Raw genomic sequence first — 24,361 nt, 5'->3', positions numbered from 1 at the left:
TCTAGAGCGCGGTGGGTTAGAATACACAAGACTAGAGACGCAGGCTGCAATCCTGGAGAAGAGTAGCGTTATTGCATTCCTCGTGGTAACCGCGGCTGGCCCTGACCCCGCGTTTCTTGAAGAACAGCTCAGCCTGGCTCTTTCGCCTGGGGGATGAAGGGGGATTCTATTTCCCCCGTGTTAAATTGCGCTGGGAGGAAATATCGCAAAGTCAATCGCGCAGATCTTTGACACACGAGAAGGAGGGAGTTATAGACCATTTCGAGGAAAGATCAGAGGAAGGATCCCAAGTGTCATTCGACGAGCTGCTCAGCAGTGGCGAAACCTCTCCCTGTCGCTTCGCCTCGCTTCCACGGGTAATTCCGAGTCAAGGAATGTCGACATCTGGATTCCAACGAGTTTATTATCAGTCGAGTTTGTACCTAGGCTGCAGGGTCTTGAAACTCGGGTTCCAGTCGACGATGAGATCGGGTGACCAATCTCGGGTGGTGCAGCATCCGATTAGTTAGCAGCGCAAAGTCAATTGCGTTGCATAAAAGTCTGCCGGTAGCTGAGGCAGCCAACTAACGTCCACAGATATGCACGTAGAACTTTATCGAAGTTATTTTTACTGAAAACTTTCCATCTCCGGATTACTTTGCGACATGTATAATGTATAGTACGTATACTCGATTTGAAATACCTGTACCGAGAGGTATGAGCTAGAGGTACAGACACACCGCTTTTTCCCGACGGAATTCTTCGCTTTTCGATCGGTACTCGACGATGAAAATTAAGATTTAATCATCGCAAAGTGTCGACGTGACATCCGATACTGACGATCATTTCCTTCTTCGCGCATCCCGGTCTTTTCATGCTTCTGATACGAATTTCATTCCAAACTTTTCCGGTGCACTCGTTGTTGACGTAAAGAAGGTGATATTTCGCATCAATTTCGAGTGTACATCTAGAAAATTTAGTCGTAGAATCGACAGACACGGCCTGAGTAAATTGCTTTTCCAATTCTCATACCGATTGTAGTACATCGTAGGTACAATAACTTGTTCAAGCATCGCACTCAACAACAATTTACGCGACGAGTACAGTCAACAGTTCGAATTTTTGGAAAGGACTGTGGCGATGGAGAAATCGGAAGCGATGAACCAAAGGAACGTAATTGATCAAGAAGAGGGGAGGATTAGTTGAGCTTTGAGAATTGATTTACCGGTTATACGAAGACACGTTAGCAGGCGGTACAAAGAGATCCTGGGCATAAACAATGCACAGAGGAAAGCGCTGCACTAAAAGGTTTTTTGTACCCAAAGGTCTAAGTTCCAGCGCTGAAACTTGTTAGAGATTATCGATCAACGTTCGAACGCAACAAAAACCGGGAAAGTTCCGAGCATTGCAAATACTTTTTCCGTGTCTGGGAATCCGGGGGGCACGTAGCGTAGTTGGCAGTCCTGCAGCGGTTCCCTGCCTCGCAGGAAGCAACAAGAAACCAACTCGAAAACAACTTTAAAGTATTCCGACCGCCGCAACCAACGGCACCACCTCCAACACCGACTCTCCGAACCCTCCATCGAGTTCCTGCACCTTCTGTTACTTCCATCGTCGTTACGTCCAACGCGACATCCGGGAGATCGTCCTTCCGTTGCTTAGGTCGGTGACAGCTTTCACCTCCTTGATTTCATTAAGGTTTCAGAAAAGCCGCGCAATCGGGTCCGGCTACCAGGGCTTTTTAAACGTTTCGGTTGAAAACGGTTTCAACCTTTCGCCGTGTATCGCGAGAGGAAATTATACCAGCCAGGACTACTTGAAAATTCAAGGGTACGTTAAGTGGACGCGGCAGGCCATCCTCAACGCGAATCACGTCAACTACCGCAGCGGCAAAGGTCAAACTGCTTTGGGTTTGATTATTACCCGAAGGTATCGGGCTGTTTAATCGACGTTAAAAATTCACGATCACCCACGAAAGAGCCAAAGAGCCAACGAGAGATTTCGCAACTAACTGCATCGAGCTTTGCAAGTATGTTATAATGTGGTAATAACATGGTCGGTACTACGACACTCGGAACTTTGTCATTCGGCAAATTGGAACACCCTCTTGCTCGCTTGAGTGCGAACTTGCCAATTACAGTTTATACTCAAGTAAGAGCAATTTCAGTCAGCTTGAGATTTGCGGAAAAGAGGCAGTGAACTGATTTCTGCAATTTGTATGTATTGAATTTTATTTTTCCCTGAATGTATCTGTTAACGTAGCGATTTCCGTCCCGGATGTACATTATATTCATTTATTCCGCTCACAACGCCGTCTCGTGCGATTCAAGCGGTTAGTGAAAATGCATATACTTTAGCAACAAAGTCAAAGATGAGGTTGAAAACTGTGTATTAAGTATTCAAAGTTGAATATAAGCGGGAAAGTGTCTTCCGTTTAAACGCTGAATTAACATGTATTCATGCGCGATCAACATTTGCATGAATATCGTACTCATTTTGCATACGGCAGAACCCTTTTGGGTAGTGTGCTTCGAAGTTTAGCACCATCCGATTTCTAACTCTTCAACTTTTGGCGCTCCGCTCGCGTTTCAAGTAACATTACTCGACAGCGGTACAAAGTAAAAAGAAGAACGAGCCGGTTTCATTTGCGTACAGGTGTCCTGTCTAAGCGGTTTCTTGCATGAAACTTTATTCGTGACGGATCACAGAGAAATATACCTACGTAGAAAAACTGAAATGACTCATCAAAAATTTGAAATTAACGGACCATTGAAAATCAATCCTTCCGCGTCTTACTCGGGCGTTAAATTTCCAAAGATATTCCAAGAACCAATCTGGAAAGATTGAAACCAAGAATAAGTCTGCGTAACGAATCCGCCGTTTGGATAGCGTAAGTGAGATTTGGATGATGGCGCAGCGAAACACGAAGAGAGAAAATGGACACGATTAGGCCAAGCCTACGGCTGACCTTTCGAACGGGCACGGACATTAATCCGACCTGTCCACGTACTTCGCAAAACGTTCAGCCGTTGAGTGTCCGAAGAGGTTTCACAATTTTGCAGAAAAGTTTTCACCCCGTCGCCAAGACGCGTTAAGAGGTTTGCAGCGGCAAGTTATAAAATTTCATCAAAATTGTCTCACCTCTTTTACCAATGTCAAGCAGATACTCGTCTCGTCGGGATAATTGGTAGAAGAATATTTTCCCGATTAATTGTAGCAGGCTCTTCGCTAAAGAAAAATAGAAATCTTTCTTGCTCTACTGACAAAAAATACAAGGCAATGTTATTATCGAAAATCAATGCAACTTTACCGCCTTAAATTTCACCACTGATCAATCTCGCTCGGTATCAATAGATAATTAGAATTTTCGACTTCTGTAGTTCAGAACTGTACAGAATGTGCGCGAAGTTTCCGTTCACCACTATGATTTCTACTTCGAAACTTTGAGAGATGAACTAAGCGGGTGTCGAACCTGCTGGATGAAAAATTATGGCACCAAGTGATCGTATCGCGTTCACGATGGGTACAATATTAATAATAATAGACGAGCGACCGACGGCAGAAGTCAGCAGGATGTACAGCCGAGGGAGTGAGGTTCGTCGGAAAGTTACTGAGCGACGAGTTGGAAAGTGACCGAATTCGAGGTGGCCTCTAGATTAAAGGGGTTCCCGTCAAACTGTCGCAACTGGTTACAGCCAAACGGTGACCTTCCAGTACCGACGGCTTTTATTTCCTCTAGCAACAGGCGTCGACGCCATGATTGGTGGAATTCAAGCGGAATCCGGAAGACTCCAGAAGGAAAAGACAGTCGGGAGAGTGAGAGGAAAAAATAGGTGGGAGAAGCTGGTTGAGAGGAGGAAACCGGCGGGAATAAAACGGGGCTTGAGGAGGAGGAGGAGGAAAAGGAAGAGGAAGTGACGCCGTTCCACCCGATGCGGTATATAGAGGAGAATATCGACAAAATTCGCCGATAAAACGAAGGATCAATGCCTTTCCGTTCCCAAGGACTCGCGGCTTCGCCTCGCCTCGCAGTTCTTGCCGAGTCCGAGTACCGACGCGGAGATGCCCACCCTTTTCCATCCCTGTCCCCCCCGTACAGTCACCCGAACTATTTTCCTGTTCGCACCAAGTTCGCCGTGCGCTTGGCACGGGTCAATTTTACGCTCGACTGTATCCGATGTCGTCGATTTTCACACGACGGTATCGGCAAACTTTCCCAGAACGTTTTTCTGCTCCCTACATATACGCGTATACACGCGGGGTAAGTTTGCGCGAGAACATACCGTATACGACACTGTGTCCGTATCGATTGTTGCAAATTTTGGTGAAAGATGTGCGAATCGACCCGCTAGATAATATTCTCCCTTCAGCCGAGATCGCGCGGAGAATGAAAACAAGAGGGGAGAAGAAGTAGATTATTTTTTTACAACCAGCTGTTGCTCTCACGGCCGTGTTTATGGACCGATACCAAAAGTTTTCGATGTACGAAAATATATACGTTGGTATATTAACTTCCATCTCGTAGATGATCTACGTACACGGTTATTATCGCAAATGTTTACCTTACAAGTCATTGTAAGACAAATATATATATATATATATATATACGTATATGCATATGTGTAATATATATACATATATATATACATGTATACATACGCGTGCGTGTTTGAGGAGGGAAGTTTGGGTGTGGGGCGAGGGCTGCACAGCTCTGCGCCAGAGGAGATAAAACCCCCTTCGGGGTAATTAAGGGTTCACGACGAACGACACCGTCGAGGGTTGAGAAATTGTAAGTTAGATTGAACGTGACTCGGATGTACTCACGTGCTTCGGGTGTGGGTTGACGATTTTAGAGCTGCTGATGCCCGCCGCGTCTGTCACCTGTCGCACCTGAATATGTGTCTCAAGGTGCGGATGAGGGTCCGCCACTTCGCTATCACCTCCTCCTGCATCAGGTTGAAGCACATCGCTATCATGGCCATACCTGGAGCACAGAGATTGGAAAGAAACGGTGAAATTCGATCGGCAGACATCGATACGGGGGACTAAATTCAGGTACAACTATAAGCAGTGCTCGCACTTCTTGCTAATTGTTATTAATCGGGCGAAATTGAACGGGGCAATTCTTCTCGGGATTCGGCGCCGTGCGTTTTATTTTTTTACTTTTTCCTTCTCTTTGCCAAACGTATATATACCATGAAGCAGGCGATGAAAAGTAGTTTTCGACCGGCGAATGTATCATAGCAGAGTGTAGCGTTACGTGTTTATAGTTCCCCTCGTTTACAAACGGTCGGTCTTAAGCCACGATAAATAACGGCCAAGCTCGAGGTTTGAAAAACTAGGTAAGTAAGCACTGCAGTGCGGGGGAATAAATTGGCTGGATAATTGAAATGCGAATTGGTTTACATCTGTGATGATATTCAAAGCGTATATGCGCCACGGGCGGAGGAGGTCTTGGAGAAATATTCATTGGGAATAGCGGAACACCGGCTGGAGGGAAGTGAAAGAAAAGAAAAATTATACCCTACGCGATACACTCGCGCGTGGTGAGTCATGCAATGCGTTTCGAAGTAGATATATCGAAAATTTATTAAGTGACTAGAGTTGGGGATGCCGGCGGTGAGCTTGCGCGAAAGAAAAACACCGGTGAAATTCAAAATCGATGAATTTCAATCCCGCACCAGGCCGAGCTTACTCGTCGGAATGCCAACCCCGTTTCCGCTATTAGTCTTCATCTCCGTCTTGAAACAAACGAGTTTTTTTCTATTCTTTTTCCGCCTCTCTCAGGCGATACGTTTTTCCGAAACATTTTCCACCCGCTTTGTTTCCCTTTGAGATCCGTTAATTAATTATTCGCGAGGGTCTGAAGAGAATCAATTTCTACTCACGTGCCTTTGTGGGTATAAATTTAACCGACGATTTGTGTAATCGAAAAAAAATTTTAGACGTGGGCGAGCCTTCGATCGCGTTCAATCTTGTTTCACAATCTAAGCGTGAATGTTTTTTTGCAAATAAGCTTTCAACGAACAACACACACAAGCAAAAAAGCTCACGAGAAATGCTTTGCGGATAAATTGCGCGGCGTTCACACCGTCTGCCGATGGTTGCATTCGCGACAAAATCCGTCGAGACGTTCGCGTATAGCGTGCATTTTCGCAACCGCAGCTGGGCGGTATTTGATTGAAAATCGAAAGAAGGCGAAGGGGAGGAAGGAAACACTTGCCACAAAACTCTCGCTGTCAACGTGAAGAAAAGTTTCCTTAATCCGCGCTGAACTACTTAATACAAATCTTATTTTCCGTCGAGTTCACCGGCGGAGTTCTTTATACTTGGCTACATCCTCGCCTGCGGAGTGCTTGAGAAAATTCTGATAAAAAGCCCAAAGCGTCGGACTAACGCTGATGAAGAAAAAAGAAATTGCGAAAGAAATCAGGGTCTACCTGCGCTCGGAAATTTGTTAGCACCTCGAATCACCGCATCGCAATTCCGTATTTCATGAGAAGAAAGCACTCTTATGGAAGAGGGAACGAAAATAGTTATCGAAATAACAAGATGTCAGTAGCGCGTAGAGCTTTTCAGATCCTCCGCACGGTTCAAGCCTTCATCATAACTGTTGCCGCCCGGTGTGTGTTGGATCGAGCGTTCTCGATCAAAACCAACGATCAAAGACTCCGAGAACTAAGAAGGCTTCGTTATCGTTTTGTTTATAACCAAAAATCACCGTTCAGCTTTCGTACGATTATTCCCAATTCACCGACGCCAACTGTTCACACTTCATCGATCAATACGTCTTTCGAAATGTATACAGAATTGTCTGTACCCAAACGCCGGAATGATACACTTTTCTTCTCCGTCTTCTTCTTCTTCTTCTTTGCCGAAAAGCAGCTCTACCTCTGATTAAATTTTTCTCATTCAGTGACCCGCTACGCGAGCAGCGGTGTTGATCGTTCGGAAATAAAATTCCAAAAATACGTTTCCGACTATTCTCAGATCTGCCTTTTTCCAAGACTTGCGTGTAATCGAATTTGGATTGCTTTCAGGGTCAGAGAATATTTCGCGGAGTTACGGTGCGAATACATCACGGCGTGAAAGGATAAAATAAAAATAACAACTCACCCAGCATCAGATACAAGGAACAGAAGAGAAAGGAGAACTCGCTGATTCCCTTCGACGAATAAATTTCATCACTAGGTACGTAATCTCCGAAGCCAATGGTACTCAGCGATATGAAGCAAAAGTAGGAGGATTCCAAGAAGCCCCAGCCTTCCCACATCGAGAAGAGCATACCTCCGCCGCACACGTACCTTTAAAGAAAATTGAGGTTACTTGGTGGTAGAAAAGGGCAAGGGGGTGGGGGCCGAGGATACGGATAAGGATAATATCCTACTGCTAGAAATCACTCGGTCACGTTTTCCCGAATAAAACAATTGTCGAGTCAGGAAGACGTGTTAATGAAAGTACGTAATCTTCATCGATGCCAGCGACCCCCGATCGGCGACTCGGATTTCTTTACACTCCATAAAATCTGACCCTATTTTATTCTTCCTCTATCCCGAATAATCGTAGGCATGTATACTATACGAGCCATGGACAGGAGGGAGTTTTTCGATCCAGTTTATAAAGCATCCTTATCCTTAGGTATGTATACTTTTACCCTCAAGTATAAGCAACGCGACAAGACGTTTTATAGACTGAGATGCCGTCTTGATGAAAATTATTTAATAATATTCTTCGCTTTAGCATACACCGCGTGAGTCAGTCACCCCACAGAAATACAGATAATTAAGACCCGGATTAATATTTAATACATATATGTCAACACGTATTTCTTATTTAAATCATTTTCATTCCTTATTTGGTTTTCTACTTAAGGTATGATGTTTGGAGCCAGAAAATGCAGTTTCTATTTTCCATACTTGTTTTTTAAGTCTATTTTATAATTTTTAATGAATATTACTACAGATATTACCCTACAGATAATAATCCCACCCCCGCCCCTCGTTATATCGCTATTCTTACAAAATGTCTTCGAGCATCGCGCTGCACTAGCTGAATCGGAACTGATATTATACGAGGAAAAATATTTCCTATTGAGGTTTATCGTGGGTTCCATGCTGTGCCCTGATTCGTAAGATCTGCGCTGCAGGATTCTGATCCTGAATAAAGTTGGCGGGTGAAACGGAAGATGCGACTCAGGCACGAGGACTTCGCTTACTGTTTGATATTCCTAGCCGATCGATCGAGCGAATATCCTCTTGATGGGAAGGCTCGTCGTACTTGAGCAATTCTCTGGGTTTTTCGCCTGTTCTTAAGTCCGGAAGCAAGAAATGTAAGACGTGCTTCAATGAATGTCCATTAATAACGAACAACTTTCTGTTTTAGAGATGGATGAGGGCAGCCCGGCCTCTTTTCTTTTACGGCCGAGCCTAAAGGATCCCGGAAAATAAATTCGACGGTTGCCTGACGTGACTCCTGGGAAATTCGCCCGGGAAGTTTCTATTAACACCCTATAAACCTAAGTAACGGTAAACCCATTGTCAAATACGCTTAAAACCAAAACACACATGTCCGGCTATCCGCGGCGTGCTGTTCGATCGATGTTTCCTGATGTCGTGAAACGGAAAAAAAAAGAATCGTAAGTTGTAAAAACGGCTAAATGACGGATGTGACGAACGAATTGGCGCTTTCACAACGAACAAAATCAAACTCCATTCGTAGCGTTTCCCAAAGGATTCTGTAACGACTTTCAAATTCATCGCGATAATTGAAATGGATATGACCACTTTGACAGATTTTATTTTCAACGGGATTTCAAACCCCGTCACCTGATATCGCTTGGGTATGTGAATGTAGATCGATCGGTCATAGGGAAAAAAATTGGTAATGGAGAAATTTTATCGAAACCAACGTGTAACAATGACGTACAAACGTATCCTGCATTGCGTGAAAATGATCGACGACAAGTGGGAATGTTCATACACCCAGAACTCACCCAGCCATTATGGTGAGACACAAGGTGATCGGCACTGTCACGTTCTGCGGATCATAGCTACCTTCACTCTCCTCGTCACCCTCGTCATCGTCACCTGAGCTTCCCTGCTCGATACTGGATGTTTCGAGTTCCCCACCGTGTATTTTAACCATCTGTAAAATTGGGTGTAAGATTAATCAGGTGTGAATATCGATGCGGCAATTTCAATGCTGTAACTTTTTTCACAAGACTGGCCTCGGCATGTATGAGAGAATGAATTTCAACTGTATCGAAGCTGTTCCTCCAAGGAGGCCATTATACACGTCCAAGTAAACAACCAATCTATCGACTAACCTAATCCACCTTGCAAAACGTCGGGGGAATTCTCTGCCGGAACTTGTACCGCCAGCTATATAGATTGCCTGATGCAATCAGCGCTAGAACAATCCTTTGGTGTCAAACTTGACCCCTGGGGACCGCGCCGATGTATATAGCCCGGCCAATTCCAAAACAAATATCTGCTCTATTCGTTGAATCGCGATCCGCCTCATTATCAATCCGCGCAGCAGCGTGATCCTCTAATCCGCTGACTCGGGAACGCCAGAAAAAAAAAAAAAAACAAAAAAAGAAACAAAAATCTCGCAGAGGCTTACAGATTGAGAGGTGACTTAAAAGGATTCTAAAAAAGGTATAGAACACGCCAATCCTTGGTTCTTGCGTATTTTCCATCTGGTTAAACTACTCTGCATCTTTAACCTACAACCATGAGCTTGACGAAAAACTGACCAGCGCCCAAGTCCTGATCTTGAGATGAAAAAATTTCCTCAAGTCGAGCTTGCGATGCTCAAAATTTCTCCTCATGTTTTGAACACTCTCGAGTCATGGGAGCGCAGAGTCTCCGCAGTGATAAATCCCGTTTGTTTAATATCTCTGTGAAAAGTTTGCCCCGTTAGCTCAGGAGAATCCGCTTTCGGCGCATTGAGAAGGAATCACGTTTCCTGAACGCTCGCGTTTATCTAGCAGCAAAGGAAACGTCTTATGAAATTCCATCGGGGCAATGGCTGTCCCTGCTACGGAACAACTTTGAACCTCCGACGCGCAATAACCTACCTGCCATTGGTCTCTGCCGGCGGGGGCAACGTTCGTTCTAGGAGGCGGCGGCTCGAAGCGGCGGGGCTTTCTTCGACACCTGTGATAAGAACATGATTCCGTAAAGCAAAGTTTAAGCTGAGCTCACGTATGGGAGTTGAACGAAATGCGAACAAGCTCAGAAATATAGATCGTCTGCGGATGATAACTCGGATTAGGGGTTCGTTATACTCTACCTGCAGAGACAGCAGCGTGCATAAGTCCACTTGAAACTCCTCGCCAGGATGTCGCCGATGTTGCTGAGGTAGAGAAGGAACAGCGGCATTCCAGCAATGGCGTAAATGATTGTTGCTACTTTGCCCCATGCGGTTCTTGGCGAAATGTTTCCGTAACCTGAAACCATACGGGGATGATGTAAGTGCGAGTTACGAGCTTAGTTTGAACCATACAATTGAAGGAACTTGAGACGGTATACTTCGAGCTCATTGCCAGATACCACGTCGTCAAATATTGAACTCTTGTCTTGAGTGGAGAAAGTAATTGTCGCAATCCTGCAGGCGGAATCTCAAACACTGTCTCCAAACTAACGAACGAACCAAACCCGCACTCTGAATTCCGACCATTAAACAGTACTCTGCGAAATTTCGGAACCTGCCAAACATTGTCGTCGAAATGAGCATCGAGTACAGCTTCTCCTGCGACACGGCGTTTGATTGTCGCCAAACAGAAGCCGATACGTGAAAAACTGCTGAAACCCTCCTTCGTTGAGAGAAGAATGAAATAAAGTGGCGCGGTGACCGGGGAGGGGTTGAAAAAATAGGGTGGCGAGTTCGTGCAGGAACGCCACGGGGAGTTGGGATGGAGTATGGAGAGGAAAGGTGCAAAACCAATGCGATGAATCCCGCAAGAAATATCGGCGAGCCCCGATCGAACAGGGGGCGAGGAGGGTGAAGGAGAAAAAAACACATGCTCGCGGCGAAATGATTCGATTATAAATTACCACACCCATGCTCGAAGTGGTTCCCCGGCAAACCTTCGGACTACAACCAAGTTTAGATTTTGGTTGCGAGCTCCAACAATTTTGCGAACCATGAATTTTTCGAGGGACTTTAGCTTGCTCCAATTTCGGACACATTCATTCGTCTCCCGGCATTCACTATATAAGGTCCGAGCTCTAACGTCTTACGGAAAGGATGATGGGACATGGATTACGAAAGTTTTCGAACGGCAACGGTCCGGCTTATGATGTTCGATTCTTTGCCCTTCAGATACCCTCGAGATAAGATCTCTGCTGGGTTCTTATCCCATCGCGATGACCCTAACGGTATACCCATCCTCGTGTGCATACCGGGTGTTTACTCTCGATGCGAGTGGTACGTATTGATGTTCCAATTCTTTTTTTTCTTTCGTCGTGAAACAAGTACAATTTTGAAATTATCGAGTCTTGTATTACGATTAGTACAGAGTAATCGCGGGTAAATGAAGGCAGCAAGACCAACGTCGTATCATCCGGCTTATCCTCCTGTGACCCAGAACCCAGAGACTTGGTCCAATTCCAGAGCCCAGGTTAATTCAATTTGCTAACTGGTGTCACTTAGCAGATAAGGACGTGTTCTCCGCTAATATATCCAGGTATATCTCGGGACGGCGCAGAGGGAAAGGCGAAAAGGGAAACGGAGCACGCCAACAATGGACAACGGTTTCGCAAAAGTGGGAGGCCCCTGATTTCGCGGCGAAGGGTACAAGAAGGGTTTGGGCGCGTCCCAAGGGGACGCTACGCCGAAGGTCCAATCTGGATGAAAAGTAACACCATCGACTACTGTGACCTAACGTATCCCTCCCTCCGTGCATTCATTGCCCTTCTTCCACCGATCCGCCTTTCAACGCGATTTCCCACAATCGAAGGCTTGGGACAACTTCTGGTTAATTATTTCGAGCCTACTGATCGAGATTTCGAATAACGTCACGTCAAGTATGGCCATTCATCGCGCCCGAGTGTATCAATCCATAGAAATCCGGCCATTTTGGCTATACGCAATGCTATTCGGGGCACCGAGTACCGATAATTCCGAGTTTTGTGTTGCTCAACATCGGCAGCGAAATTAAACAATGCCGTTCATCTGGGAGCACCCGGTATGTGACAAATGAGTCATCAAATGCTTCCATTAGTACGAATTCGCGAAACCGGGTTTTTCCTTATCTTTAAACTCGTAATTTGTCTCGAAACAAATGTTACGGACCATTTCCAAGTTAGATTATATCGTCGTCCTTAATTCGTTGCTGTTTAACTAGCAGCTTCCATTTAACAAGTTCGACGATACTTTACCCTTGATACACCCGTGAGAAAAATCGTTCGATTTTTGGGGAGACTGCAATAAGCTCGGCTGTCAACCGAACGACAAGTTTTACCGGTTGAGCACCACCGTGACACCTGCGCGTGTATTTTCAGGCACACGTGCTGCCTAGTTTTCCAAGACGATTTTTTATACACCGTCAAAACGGGGAGCCGGTTTTCAAAGGCTTCGAGCATTTGCCGATGAATCAATGCGTTCCGCTAATAGCCCGAGAGCGAAATGGTGAGCGAAGCATACTGCTTACTGCTTACGGCTTACTGGCGACGGGTTACTCGTTACTGCTTACGGTTACTTTTTTATATTATTTTTTTTTTTTTACTTCGGGGATGATTAAGCTCGCATATAAAATTCAAGTAGCACCTGCACGGCAAATGAATGTTTGGTAAAAGCAGACGAGCATTCGAAATCCTTTCGTATAAGCCACGGATAAATCAGACGCATTGTAAATGTCAACACGCCCTGTCGATGCCCATGTTCAAACAGCGATGAATAATTCACAAATCTAGAGGAAATGAGTCGCGATTATTTCTACGGGACGTGTTTTTCCAAGCGCAGCGCCTGCTGGTTTCCTTTTGATTTACGGGAATCCTCCGACCCCCGATGATCGGCAAGTCAATTTAATCGTGGATTTTTGTGAGGCTGGAATTATATGTATAGCTGATGCGAGCCTCTTATTCTGATTAAAGAGCGCTGTCACTCGCAGCAGAATCTCATTCCACGCTTCGCGTAATCGTCCTTTTAATCAGTGTATATACCTAGCGAGAAAAATATTACATACGTCGTGTTAAATAATTTCCTCGCTGTGCGCATCTACCAAACTGCGCACGACGGTGGTGTAATAAAACTGCGTTATTAAAAAATTCTCTCTCGAAGGTATAAACGGAGTCATTGAAAAATGCCCCCATTCAAGGTGGCGCTCTATATACATACATACTGCACCGTTAATAAATTTGAAAATATGTCGCCCCATCCTATTCTCTTTCCAAATTTTGGCCTCACAATATGGCAATCCGTCTCTCCCTCGCGTTCCCACTCCTACTCCTCCTCCTTCTCCTCTCTCTCTCTCTCTCTCTCTCTCTCTCCATAGCCGGGTCCTGGAGGTGACATCACAGCGGGTAACGGACGGGCTTAATTTACATCGTCGATACCACATGTTATTATCGATACAACGTCGAGCACAGCTGAGATCATTGGTCGGTTCAGAGGAGACGGATAATTTACAATTGGGTAAAACCGTACTACAAACGATGGATAAGGAGTAACTGTGACTGCGACATCGGGCAGCGCTTACAGCATAATGATAATCAAGCGGACTGGTTCCTGGTCGTGGAAAACAAGTCGAATCGTAGAAAAGTGGTACGAGGCCCAGACGTTTTCACCTCCCTCGCGATTTTGCCGGGCGTCGATCCACCCGCAGGTGATACCTCGTGTTTTCCATGGGCAAATACGCACCCCGTGAAGACAACGCGAGCAGCACCGTTTATTTAGAGTTGGATAGGGAAATGAGATAGGAAGGGTACGAAGGTGGCTGGAGTAGAGAGGCGACACGAGGCGTCAGAGGGCTGGCCATTTTCGCAAACGCTTCTCAGAGCGAAATTTTTCCTTACCAGGGGAAGATTGCTTTTCTTCGCACGCGGCGCGAAGAAGCAGGCGAGGACGCTTCTTCCGCATCGCGTCTTGAACATGGCGTTGAAAATAGGGCAACGAGCGGCGTCGACAACGCTTGCGACGACGGGTATTCATATTCACGAGAAATAATGCTCGCATTATCCGTCACGCGACGTTGTTGCAGCCCCTGACACTCGTCGAGATATCACTATCCGCGCTCTCTACCAGCTCTTGGATTCCGCACGTGATATCGCGTAGCGTAATACAGGTGAGCGATACGAAAGGCGCGATTTCACCTCTGCGGGAAAAAGGATCTATCAAGAATCGCGCGGAGGTTGATATCCGAATTGTCTGTCCGACGCGACGCTGTTTGTTCGGATAAACTTTGAGATCTCGACGGGACGTCAAGGAGCGAAGGAGTAGGAGCGAGCACATCCCTCCGAGCGTGACGCAATGGTAAAAAATCATTTCTACCGGAGCCGAATTTGCCGGGAAATTGAATCCCGCGGTGTACTTTTTACGCCAATCGACGTCGTCCTACAAGCTGCAGAATTCGATCCTTCTCGAGACATCCTGAGACATAAATGATTCGTTGATCACGTACGCGGTTCGCGAGATAAGCTGACGAGAGCTGCGCGAGAGTCGGTCTAACACCCGCCCCGAGTGACGGTAATAACCCCGTGCCTCGGCTCTTCTTCGGGGGGACAGGTGGGTAGGTTGACTTCATCCCTCTCCGGTACTCGCCTAGTGTGCTTTCCACGGAATAGGGCAGAGCAGGAAAGATGGCTCGCGGGCTCGATGGCATACGTAAGTAACCCTATCATTCTTTCATCCCCTTACGCAGGCGTGCCCACCTTCCAACCCCCGTCTCGTTGAGCTCGGTGTCTATCCCGGTCTTGCACGTTCACAAAATATGCAAAGGAGGAAAGAGCGAGGTGAAATGGAATTTCTGCGTGCTAGGCAAACAATGTCAGGATTGGAATTGGTGGCTCCTTGCTTTCCGTCTGGCGTTAGGGGCTTGGTCACCTTGGTGTACGCGATGAAACGGTTGTGGCGATATTCGCCAAGTGTAATCGAAGGTCGTGACCGCAACCGGCCTTAAACAGAAGTGCTTCGAGACACGGTCGCATCCTTAACCAATGAAGTGTAGTGCCAAGTATTCGAGTATTCAAACTTCCGTCGTGTTCTTTCTCAAAACTAATTCAACGTCGGATTTTAGTCGTGAATTGGACAGTCGAAAACGTAAAGAGTCGAATCGAGGAACGCGGTGCTTTGTCAAGGTGAGGGTCAACGGTGCATCTACCACGTCGATCCGATTTTCCGAGAGGAAGGAAAGGCGAGCGACGTGCTACTTTCTACATCGGGTACTGTATTATTCTTCGATCGGGGAAATCCCCGAGTGCTTCCGCGGAACTCCTCCCCGCCTCAATTCCCCTAATCCCATTGTCATACGTAACCGAGTCCCTGGTGCCGGGAGTGTCAAGGGATCCGGCAGTTTTACGGATAACTCAAGCCGGGCACTTGCAATGCGGGACTTGAACTCGAGCGAGGAAGTAGAGGAGCAAACTGCAGCGAACCAGCCAACCAACGAGCCGGCGAGCACGCGTCTAGCCATGCTCTCATTACGAGCTTCATTAAAATGCACAGCCCTCTACTGTCCTCGTGCTACCTGGTGCTGCGTGTCTCTGTTACGTCCGGGTTGTTCCGAGGGAAGACCGTTCGCGAATTCCTCGACACGAAGCCGCCGCCACGCCGGGGCTGATGGAACTCGGGATGGACCCCAAGCGCCGACAAAGCTTCGAATACGTGACGAAATTTTATCAACTCAAATGTATGAGAAGAGTTCTCGCGACGTTGGAAAAATGAATTACGCCGGAGGGGCGAGGAAGAATTCAATCGCCCTGTGATGAGTGCCACTTTGCCGATGCCAGCTCAATTTTTACTATTTTATGCGCCGCTTGTCCTCCTTCCAAGACGGCCCGACGGCCCCAAACGAGATATTGAAGAAGATGCCGGGGAGCCCTGAGTGCCAATTAACAGTACATAATTCAATCATTTCCCACTCTTTCCAATAACACCCGATAGAATCGAACCGGCGATAGCTGTAGCGTCGATTCTGAGATGAATTATATCGCAGTATTGCCATTTCTTCGGGTAACTGCAAATTATTATCAATTACATTCCAATTATGGATACGAGTATCGAGAAATTGACCGCCTCCCTCCGGGTGTAATACACTTTTGAATAACTGGTAATTGGCCCGGTTTCACGCCCCGAGCCGTTGATCGAGCCCCCCGATATCTTCGGAGAATACAGTAGAGGGCTTCGAACAAGATTGCAGGTTTGATTTTTAGTCGCATTTTATCGTTTTAAAAGTTTACGAGCACAGCAAGGGGAGGGTAGAATGCGAAATTGGTTCTGAAGCGCACGAGACGCAAGATAATCGGGATCGCTAACTCGTATCTGGTTAAACCGAGAGAAAAAAAAAAACAGTGCAAGAGAAGAAAAGAATAATGAAAAAATCCTGGAGCATGACTGCTCGGGAGTTTTATAAGGATTGTATTCGCGGTAAAAGAGATGAGGAGGAGGAGAGGAGTCAAGACAGGAGAAAAGCGAGGAATGAAAAACTAAAATGCCTTGTGACATGTAAGGGCAGCGTAGGTGGTGAACCTTTTACAATAACGGGGCGACACGGTCGGTCCTCGAAAGCTCGAAGCTTTCGCCGGAGGCGACGCGACGGTACGTCACGCGTTACAACCCTGACATTTTTTCGCATCTCATAAATGACGAAATATTTGAAAAATTCGTCCGATCTGACCGTCGTTAGGATTCCTTTACGTTTGCCGGTATAACGCGACAGAAACGCGCAGCAGCTGCTTGCCGGGATTTTGATTCTTCGCGATTTTGAGGGTTGATCAGGGGTTCTCGTCGAACCGCGATTCCGATTTGTCGCGGCGAGTGCAGCGATACAAAAGCAAGTCGATACGCGTTGCGAAAAGTGCGCGGAATGAAAAACGGCGCGCAACGAGTCGGGCAGCAATCGAATCTAATAAATCGAAGAGTGCTTCGCCCAGCCGGAGTCTGCAGGATATTATTTGCGAGGATGTAAATATCGCCTTGGTAGACGGCAAATGGAATATTGACTGGTGTTATGCATCGCGTCGGTGGGTATTATTGGGTGAGCGTATACACACCCGCCTAACTTCACCTTGATCGAGATTGCCCCGGGGCAGGAATACACGACCCCCGGGCTCAGGGTGGCGATATTTTCCACTCGGTGATCGTTCGGCGCCCTCCTTCAGTTCCGCGCGCTTTATTCGAGTACTTGAGAGCAGCAGGCGATCGAGTAAAGCGCTACCATCCCCGAGCACCACTGCGCGAAACTTATTCAATAATGTTACTTCCTGGTGGGAATACGTAAACGAGTAATAATCCCGGGCTGATTGGACGGCCCGGCAGATCGCTTCCCCTCCTTTCCCATGCTGCGTCTCAATTTTTATCTCGTTTCGATTATCACTCAGATACACCCCGTTTGATAATTGCTTGCACCCCAAGTCGATCGATTTCAACCCTCTGGCGGAGGTAAAAAAAATTGGTTCCAACGGTTCGAGCGGAAAAAAAAAGATCTCGTATCCACCCCCAGCAATATCTGCGTCAGCAAGGTGCTTTTCATTTCAAAGACAGATTACTCCACTTGAATATGATGGCCTTGATTGTTCAGCTGAAAAATCCCTTGATCAATTGTTGATACAACTTTTACGAGTAGAAAAACATTTTCATGTATTCAGTATTCGACATCTTTTCTCGGCAACTATTCCAGCGTCTTTGTTATGGATGTAAAGTACAGAAAATTCGATTAGCTTGCGAACAAAACTGGTTTATTCTGAAAAATGAGTCCTGCCGTTAACAAACGTTGAATAATAATCGAAATCTGTACTGATTGGGTGAAATTGGCAGACGTCGTTTACAAGCAAAGACGCGCCTGAAGCCCCGTTGCAGCTTTGTTTTCTAAGACGCAGTCTAACCGACGAGTCTTCAGCTTATAAACACCGTTTTCAATGGGAAGCGATGCTCACGGTCGGTGTAACGGCTGCAAAGCTTGACGGAGGAAACAAACGGCTCATTTTACACTGTGCGTCCGATGGTACGTACGAGCCCCCTTATAATCATGGGGTTGTTCGAGCGATGGGGAAGACGGTTGACGGCCTGTTCAATGCTCTCTTAGCTCGCGAGCAATCGGCCGAAAAGATAAGCGCATGGTGGTAAGATTTTTACGCGTCGTAGGAATGAAACGTTTATTAGCAAACGGATATGGTCCGAGCCGCGTGAGTCGTTGGTAAACTACTTTGTCGGAGAGGGTTAATACTTTATGGCTGTCCGTATAACAGTGTACACCTCGGCCTGGCTGATCTGACGCGTTAGAAGGACGAGCTCGGCCATGCGACGATGACGACGGGATATCGGAGAGTCGTATAACTTTAATTAAATTTCAAATAATATCCGATAAAGTGGAAAGTAAGAAAATTCATGTTGCAGCGATCACGTATCGCCTCGCAAGACATAAACTTCCCCTCACCCCACGTCGAGCGATCATAACCCCCCTTCTTACGTCACACTTGACACTCGATTTAATCGCATATAATGTTCGCTAACTGCAAGTGAGCTCATATTACCGAGAGCCTCGCCTCTCCGAAGAGGTTAAAGTTATTGCCAAGAGCTGCGGGAGGATGGTCTCGCGATTTTTTAATCAAAATCTGCACTCCTCGTACAGCGAATCCTCGTTTTTCACAAACGATTTAATTCCAGTGTCTACATTTATGCTGTTATTATTCACCGGGCGAGGATTTACTGCAAGAATGGTATAAATAAAGCGGATTTTAGGAACGAACAACCTTTCCATCCTCGTTCGTGATATTTCAACTCGGTAAATAAATACCGCCGAGCAATGCTTGATGGTAAATTTATGTATGTATGTATGAGTCTGCGTGCTCAGCGAGGATAATGAGAGAAGGAAAAAGAAAGTGGTTAATGATGCAATTGATTTCGCACTTGCAAGTTTAATTTTCATTTCAACGTGACGGTAAGTTATCACCGAGTGCAATCCCACGTGAAATACAACTCCTTGAATCTCCGACGTGCCGTAAAACCTATGGCGTTATGTAAAATCAATCGATGCTAATCCGAATTTTTGCGCCGAGCTGATGGTTTTATCTTCCAAATTCGCGAAACGAGGATGCGTGATTTTTTAATCATTTTCCGAGTACGGGGCGGGGAAAGAGAGGCCCCTAGCAATGAAAACGTGAAATATCTCAATTTTGAAACACTTACCAACGTCTCATTTTGGTTTAAAAATTTTTATCACCGATTTACTAATTTACAGTTCTCGAAATGTTCAATTTTGTCAAGATGGGGGGCTGGCGACTAACTTCAAATTTTTTACACATATCTTTTATAATTTATTCAAAACGTGGCATAGAATTTTTGCGAAATGATTGCCTAATTGTTTTTAATAAGTTATTTAACGATCAACTTTTTTGAGCCAAAAATGTCGGGAACTGTACAGAACGCAATAATTTTTTTTTTTTTTTTTAAATATAATTCCTTACGTTATCACTGGATAAGAACATATTTAGTTTTTTTTCTTTCACGCAAAACTGGACCACGAAAAAATGAGATCCATCGGCACGTGTGACGGAAGAAGAGCTTCAGGGGATAACGTATAACTCGTTTATTTTTCACAAATTTGTCGAAAGATAGTTAAAATTCTATATTACTTACCATAAAAAGGCAAATCTCAAAATTCCTTACAAATTTTGATGAAGAAATCCTAGAAACAGAGGTAAAGAAACGAATACTCACACTAGAATCCCCCCTTGATACCGATTTTAATTAAATTCAAAGAGTGTCGACACCGTTTCCTTTCTTTTCCGGGTAAATCGTATTATACTCCTTCTCTCCGAGTTTCGCCAGCTTATTCCGGGCGACGGTGCAACGGTCAATCAATGGCCGTCTAACCCCGGTTCAGAATCCAGCGTCGAAAGAGGTTTGATTTCTTCGAGGAAAACGTACAGGTGGCCATGCCAGCCGGACCTGCAGAATCCATGCCGTATTATTGAAACGGGTGGGATTTATGCATACGACCTGTCCCCGTAGTTATCATATATCTCCAGGAACGAAGTCCTGCGGGATCGGCCCGGTAATCCTATAGATCGCTTTCCGGGGCCTCCCGGAGAAACTTCCATGGGCGTAGGCCAAGTCGTAGAATATATCCCTGCTATATCGAGAAGCTCCCCAATGTTCCCCGATTCGGATCGACTCTCCTCCTCCCCAGGGGGTCGCCTTCTTCGACGTTGCATAAAGTGTTCGACCGAAAATTAAGACCTCCTTCGAGCGAAATGTTTAAGAGCAAAACACGGCGGTGATTGCGGACGAGAAATTAGCACGGAGTGCGGAATTTTCACGAAAAGTATAACAAGAATCGCAGCCGCTTACGCTGCTGCTGCCGCTGCCGAGGAATTCCAACTCAGCAGTAATTAATCCGCGCGGAAATATCCGGCTGACGAATTTACCGCAATGAAGAGTCAATTTATAGCCGAAATATTATTGGCTGTCGGAGCTACGGAGGGAGACGAATCTCCGTTGTGAAATTCAAAGTGACTCAACTTCCATCGCCGGATGAGACGTTGACGGGACATGTACCGGATTTAATTTCTCCGTCTTGAAACGCCTCGATATCCTCGTCAACCTTGGCAGGACGTCCCTGCGTCCTGATTAATTCCCCACACGCGCAGTGAGATAGTGTAAAAATTTCTCGCCCGATGCAGCAACGAACGTTTTCTGGTCAGTTTGCAAATTTCGAGGGGCAAGGCTACGCTGCTGCTGCTGCTGCGTTGATGGTTTCGTTGGTTCTTTCATAGCGTGCTGTATTGAAAAAATATGGTAACACGTACCCGTAAGGGAAGGGGGCAGGGTTAAAAGAAGAAAGGGAGGTGAGACCGAATCTGCGAGTAAACGGTGCCCCGAACGAAGCCGCATGACGAAATCCCCGGAAATATTCGAACGAGCGGAAAGCCTGAGCCATTTTCGAAATGGACAGCAAATGTCGTCGAGGCGGTGAATGACTTCGGCTGCTTCTTTGGATCGGCTGAATTATAGCCGTGCTCGTCCCTCCGAGCCATGCATTACGGACAACGCAAATCTGGACCCGATGATGGCCGGGATTTATCGGGCAAACAGGACAATCGCAATTTCGTGTTGAAAGTTTTTCACCCTCCTTCCCTTTGCTTTCTCGCTCTGTTTGCGTTGATATTCCGTATCGCAAACAGTGCTAATACGACGTGAGACGATTTTTCATCTTTATCGAGCTGTTGCTTTACGGGTATTCGTGTGATTTCAATTGCACGGTATACAAAGAATCGTGTTTGCGAATGAAGGGAATTTCTGGGGTAATATTTGCAGATACGCGCGGGAACGGCAACTTATTTCTTCGAGTAAGTTGTACGGGAACTTTACTTTTCAACTATGTTTTCACCCTCGCCGTTTACACGAGAAGAGAAATTTGTACCGGGAAAAACCGACTCATCGCATCACGCAGACCGCGATCCTACGATTTCAAGCCGAATATCTAGCGGCGAGGGTATCAAGAAATTGTTGTAATAAATAAACGAACGAATAATATACGCGAAATGAAAAGAAATCCTATATAAAATGAGACGTACAACAATAACGAAAAGAAAGTGAAGCATGAATCGAAATAACGCTTCAAGCTGCGGGAGAACAACTTTTGAAATCGAAGCTAAGCAACGGCGGAACGTGAGTTCAAAAAGAACAAAAAAAAAAAAAAAACCCACAGTAATCCGAAAACTCGCGAATGGTTTCGTGATGTTTCCCATTGCGCGATGCGGAATCGATCGTATGTCGTAAAAAAACTGCCGAGTCTTGCTCACCGCGAGAAAATAATTACATGCGAGTAGAAATTTTACTAATTAGACAATACTTGGGCGATACGTTACAGGCGATGCCGTACCCGGAACATCGCACCTCTTCCTCTATCTACAAACACATATTATACGTACGTATATCTCTTTCTGCAGTGAAGCCTGGGGGAAAGTACGATAGGTTTTTGTTTCATTGCGGGTACCATTTCCGTTGCGGTATCTGCACGCGAGTGAATAACCGAGTTTCGCATCTCCTACCTGTGCAACGCGATAATATACCTGATATACGCGTATACGCACCCGTGCGCATTATACATACGACATACATATATGTATGGGGAGGGCGGATGAGCATGGGGGTGGGGGGAGGACGACGAGGACGAGGATTCACCGGCGCAGACACAGCTAAGTTATTCAATTTCACGAGCTCCTCTGACTTCTTTTGTAGTCATCACCAAGCCCCGAAGGCCCGCCGTTGTCGGCGGCGCGTGACGTCACGTCCGACACGGAAACTGGGACGCAACTTCGTCGCGGAGCAATTGTTTCAGCTCCACGGAAGAGTGGCGCAACCCCCGCTGACCGTCTCTCGACACCCTGAATAGGGGTGGAACTTGAAAACGCCTCCCTGATACTCGCCTCGCTTCGTGTCCCCAAACTGACCTATGCTTACCAACCCCTCGACCCCACTATCGCCCCTCAAGTGTTTGTCACCCCGGCGGCCTTTTCATCCCTTCCGAAACAATTAAATAACGCAAAAATGGGCTCTCCAAGTCTCGATGGATCTGTGTAACAAATTTCGTATTGGGAATGGCGATTGTGAAAATTGATCAGATTGTTCCCTGTTCCTCCGATTCTAGTCTCATTTAAAATAAAAACAAAGTAAAAATACGACTTGAACAATCGAGGAAAATTTATAGAAATTGATCATATCTAAATAAGTAACAATTAATTATAATAAATTGAAAATTAAAAGTCACGTGCTGAATTAAAAGAAAATTCACGTGAAAAATTCTAAAAATTATGAATTTTTTCGAAATTTGAGCTGCCACCGTTTTGCAACCATAAACCGAGGGATGTTTAAAAATATTGTGTCTTATTTATATTGAATAGTTGGTTATTTTCCCAAATTCAATTCAAATACGCTGCAAAAATTTGAAAACTATGATACAGCCTGCTACAACCACTGCAAAATTGCTATCGCGTCGAAAGAGAAGGTAACGTTCAGTTTCTCGGCATCGCGCCGCTTGAGCTTGAGCTCATTTTATCGCGCTATCCGTGGTTCGAGTACATACGTACAGCACCGTCCATACCCTAAAGTTCTGAGGATTATGTTTCCACCGAGTTGCCTCCTGAGCAGCGCGAACTTTGCTCAGGTTCAGTTTGCCAAGTATTTTTTTTTTTTCGCAGCGCTGCGAACTCGCAAAGACCGGTATAAGGCGGTATACCTTTATGGACACAGCCGTTTTCTCGTGGAATTACCCATGTATAGTACGTGATACGCCGAGACTCTTGAACCTTTGGTCGATCTTTATGAATTTCCATGCACAAGCAGTGCGGAGCATTTGTGTCTTACACAGGCGATGTCAGGATGCGTATAAAGTGAAATGGAAACGTTGTCGGTACGGTCACGTGCACAGTTCTGTGATGAAAAGGATTCCGCACTGTAAAATATAACAAGAGGAATGATGTAGTTGCAGAGATTAGATTTAGGGGATTTTTGGCGAAAACCGAATATTGACGACCTCCTTTAACTAGCCTTGTAGCGTAGTAAGTATTTAGAGTGCGTTGTGCTTACGGCATGCAAACGTTACTCGTACCCTTCGCTAAAACCCGCAACGATTTCTAGGTGTGGAAGGTATCCCCTTGAAATCGGCTTACGATCAGAGGCAAGCTCGACTCGTTGATCACCGGATCGTGTTAAATATACCGTGTACACAGCCCGTAAGTTGATTAGTAATTGGACTTGATAGCAGCAAAGCTTTTATGCTGAACAGTAAGTACAGAGAAACCTGTGAACTCGCACGCTGCAAAGTGTTTCAAGTTGTCACCGAGGCTAGCCGGCAGCGCCAGCTTTTCTACTTTTTAAAGCCCCGGGGAAGAGTGTTTGTCACGCAGTTTAGTTCTACGATATGCAAGAATTTTTTATCTCAGTTCACCATGGGTGAAAATAAGTATAAGTGAATAACAAAAGCGTTTTAAAACCGTGCGCAAGCTTTGTAATATACGGAGAAAAACGTGCGCTTAATGATTAGAAACGGCATTTCAACAATTTTTTCAGCAGAATGTCAGTTTGTTCAAATATATAAAATGGGTCGGCATGCGAGCAAAGAGAATTTTACGTTTTCACTGATTTTGAATCATCAGTAAAACAATATGAAAAATGTTCGGTACTAGTATAGCTTTAACGAACTGTATCTTCATCT

At 45.7% G+C, this 24,361-nt stretch overlaps 1 protein-coding gene across 1 annotated transcript in view; it reads right to left on the bottom strand.

Annotated features, from left to right (window-relative positions):
* The window catches only part of LOC124177429 (potassium channel subfamily K member 16), a 99,433-nt gene that overhangs the window by 33,425 nt on the left and 41,647 nt on the right, over window positions 1–24,361 (bottom strand). The window contains exons 4-8 of the mRNA XM_046559766.1: window positions 10,276–10,432; window positions 10,061–10,139; window positions 8,972–9,123; window positions 7,096–7,283; window positions 4,804–4,963 (exon numbers count right to left, since the gene is read on the bottom strand). Coding sequence (XP_046415722.1) covers window positions 4,857–4,963; window positions 7,096–7,283; window positions 8,972–9,123; window positions 10,061–10,139; window positions 10,276–10,432 — 683 coding nt within the window. The 3' untranslated portion in view covers window positions 4,804–4,856. The remainder of the gene's footprint in view (window positions 1–4,803; window positions 4,964–7,095; window positions 7,284–8,971; window positions 9,124–10,060; window positions 10,140–10,275; window positions 10,433–24,361) is intronic.

The sequence above is a fragment of the Neodiprion fabricii genome, chromosome 3 (assembly GCF_021155785.1).
Source record: "Neodiprion fabricii isolate iyNeoFabr1 chromosome 3, iyNeoFabr1.1, whole genome shotgun sequence".
Taxonomy (NCBI): domain Eukaryota; kingdom Metazoa; phylum Arthropoda; class Insecta; order Hymenoptera; family Diprionidae; genus Neodiprion; species Neodiprion fabricii.
Note: the sequence above shows the minus strand (reverse complement) of the source record. Positions and strands in the feature narration are given on the sequence as shown.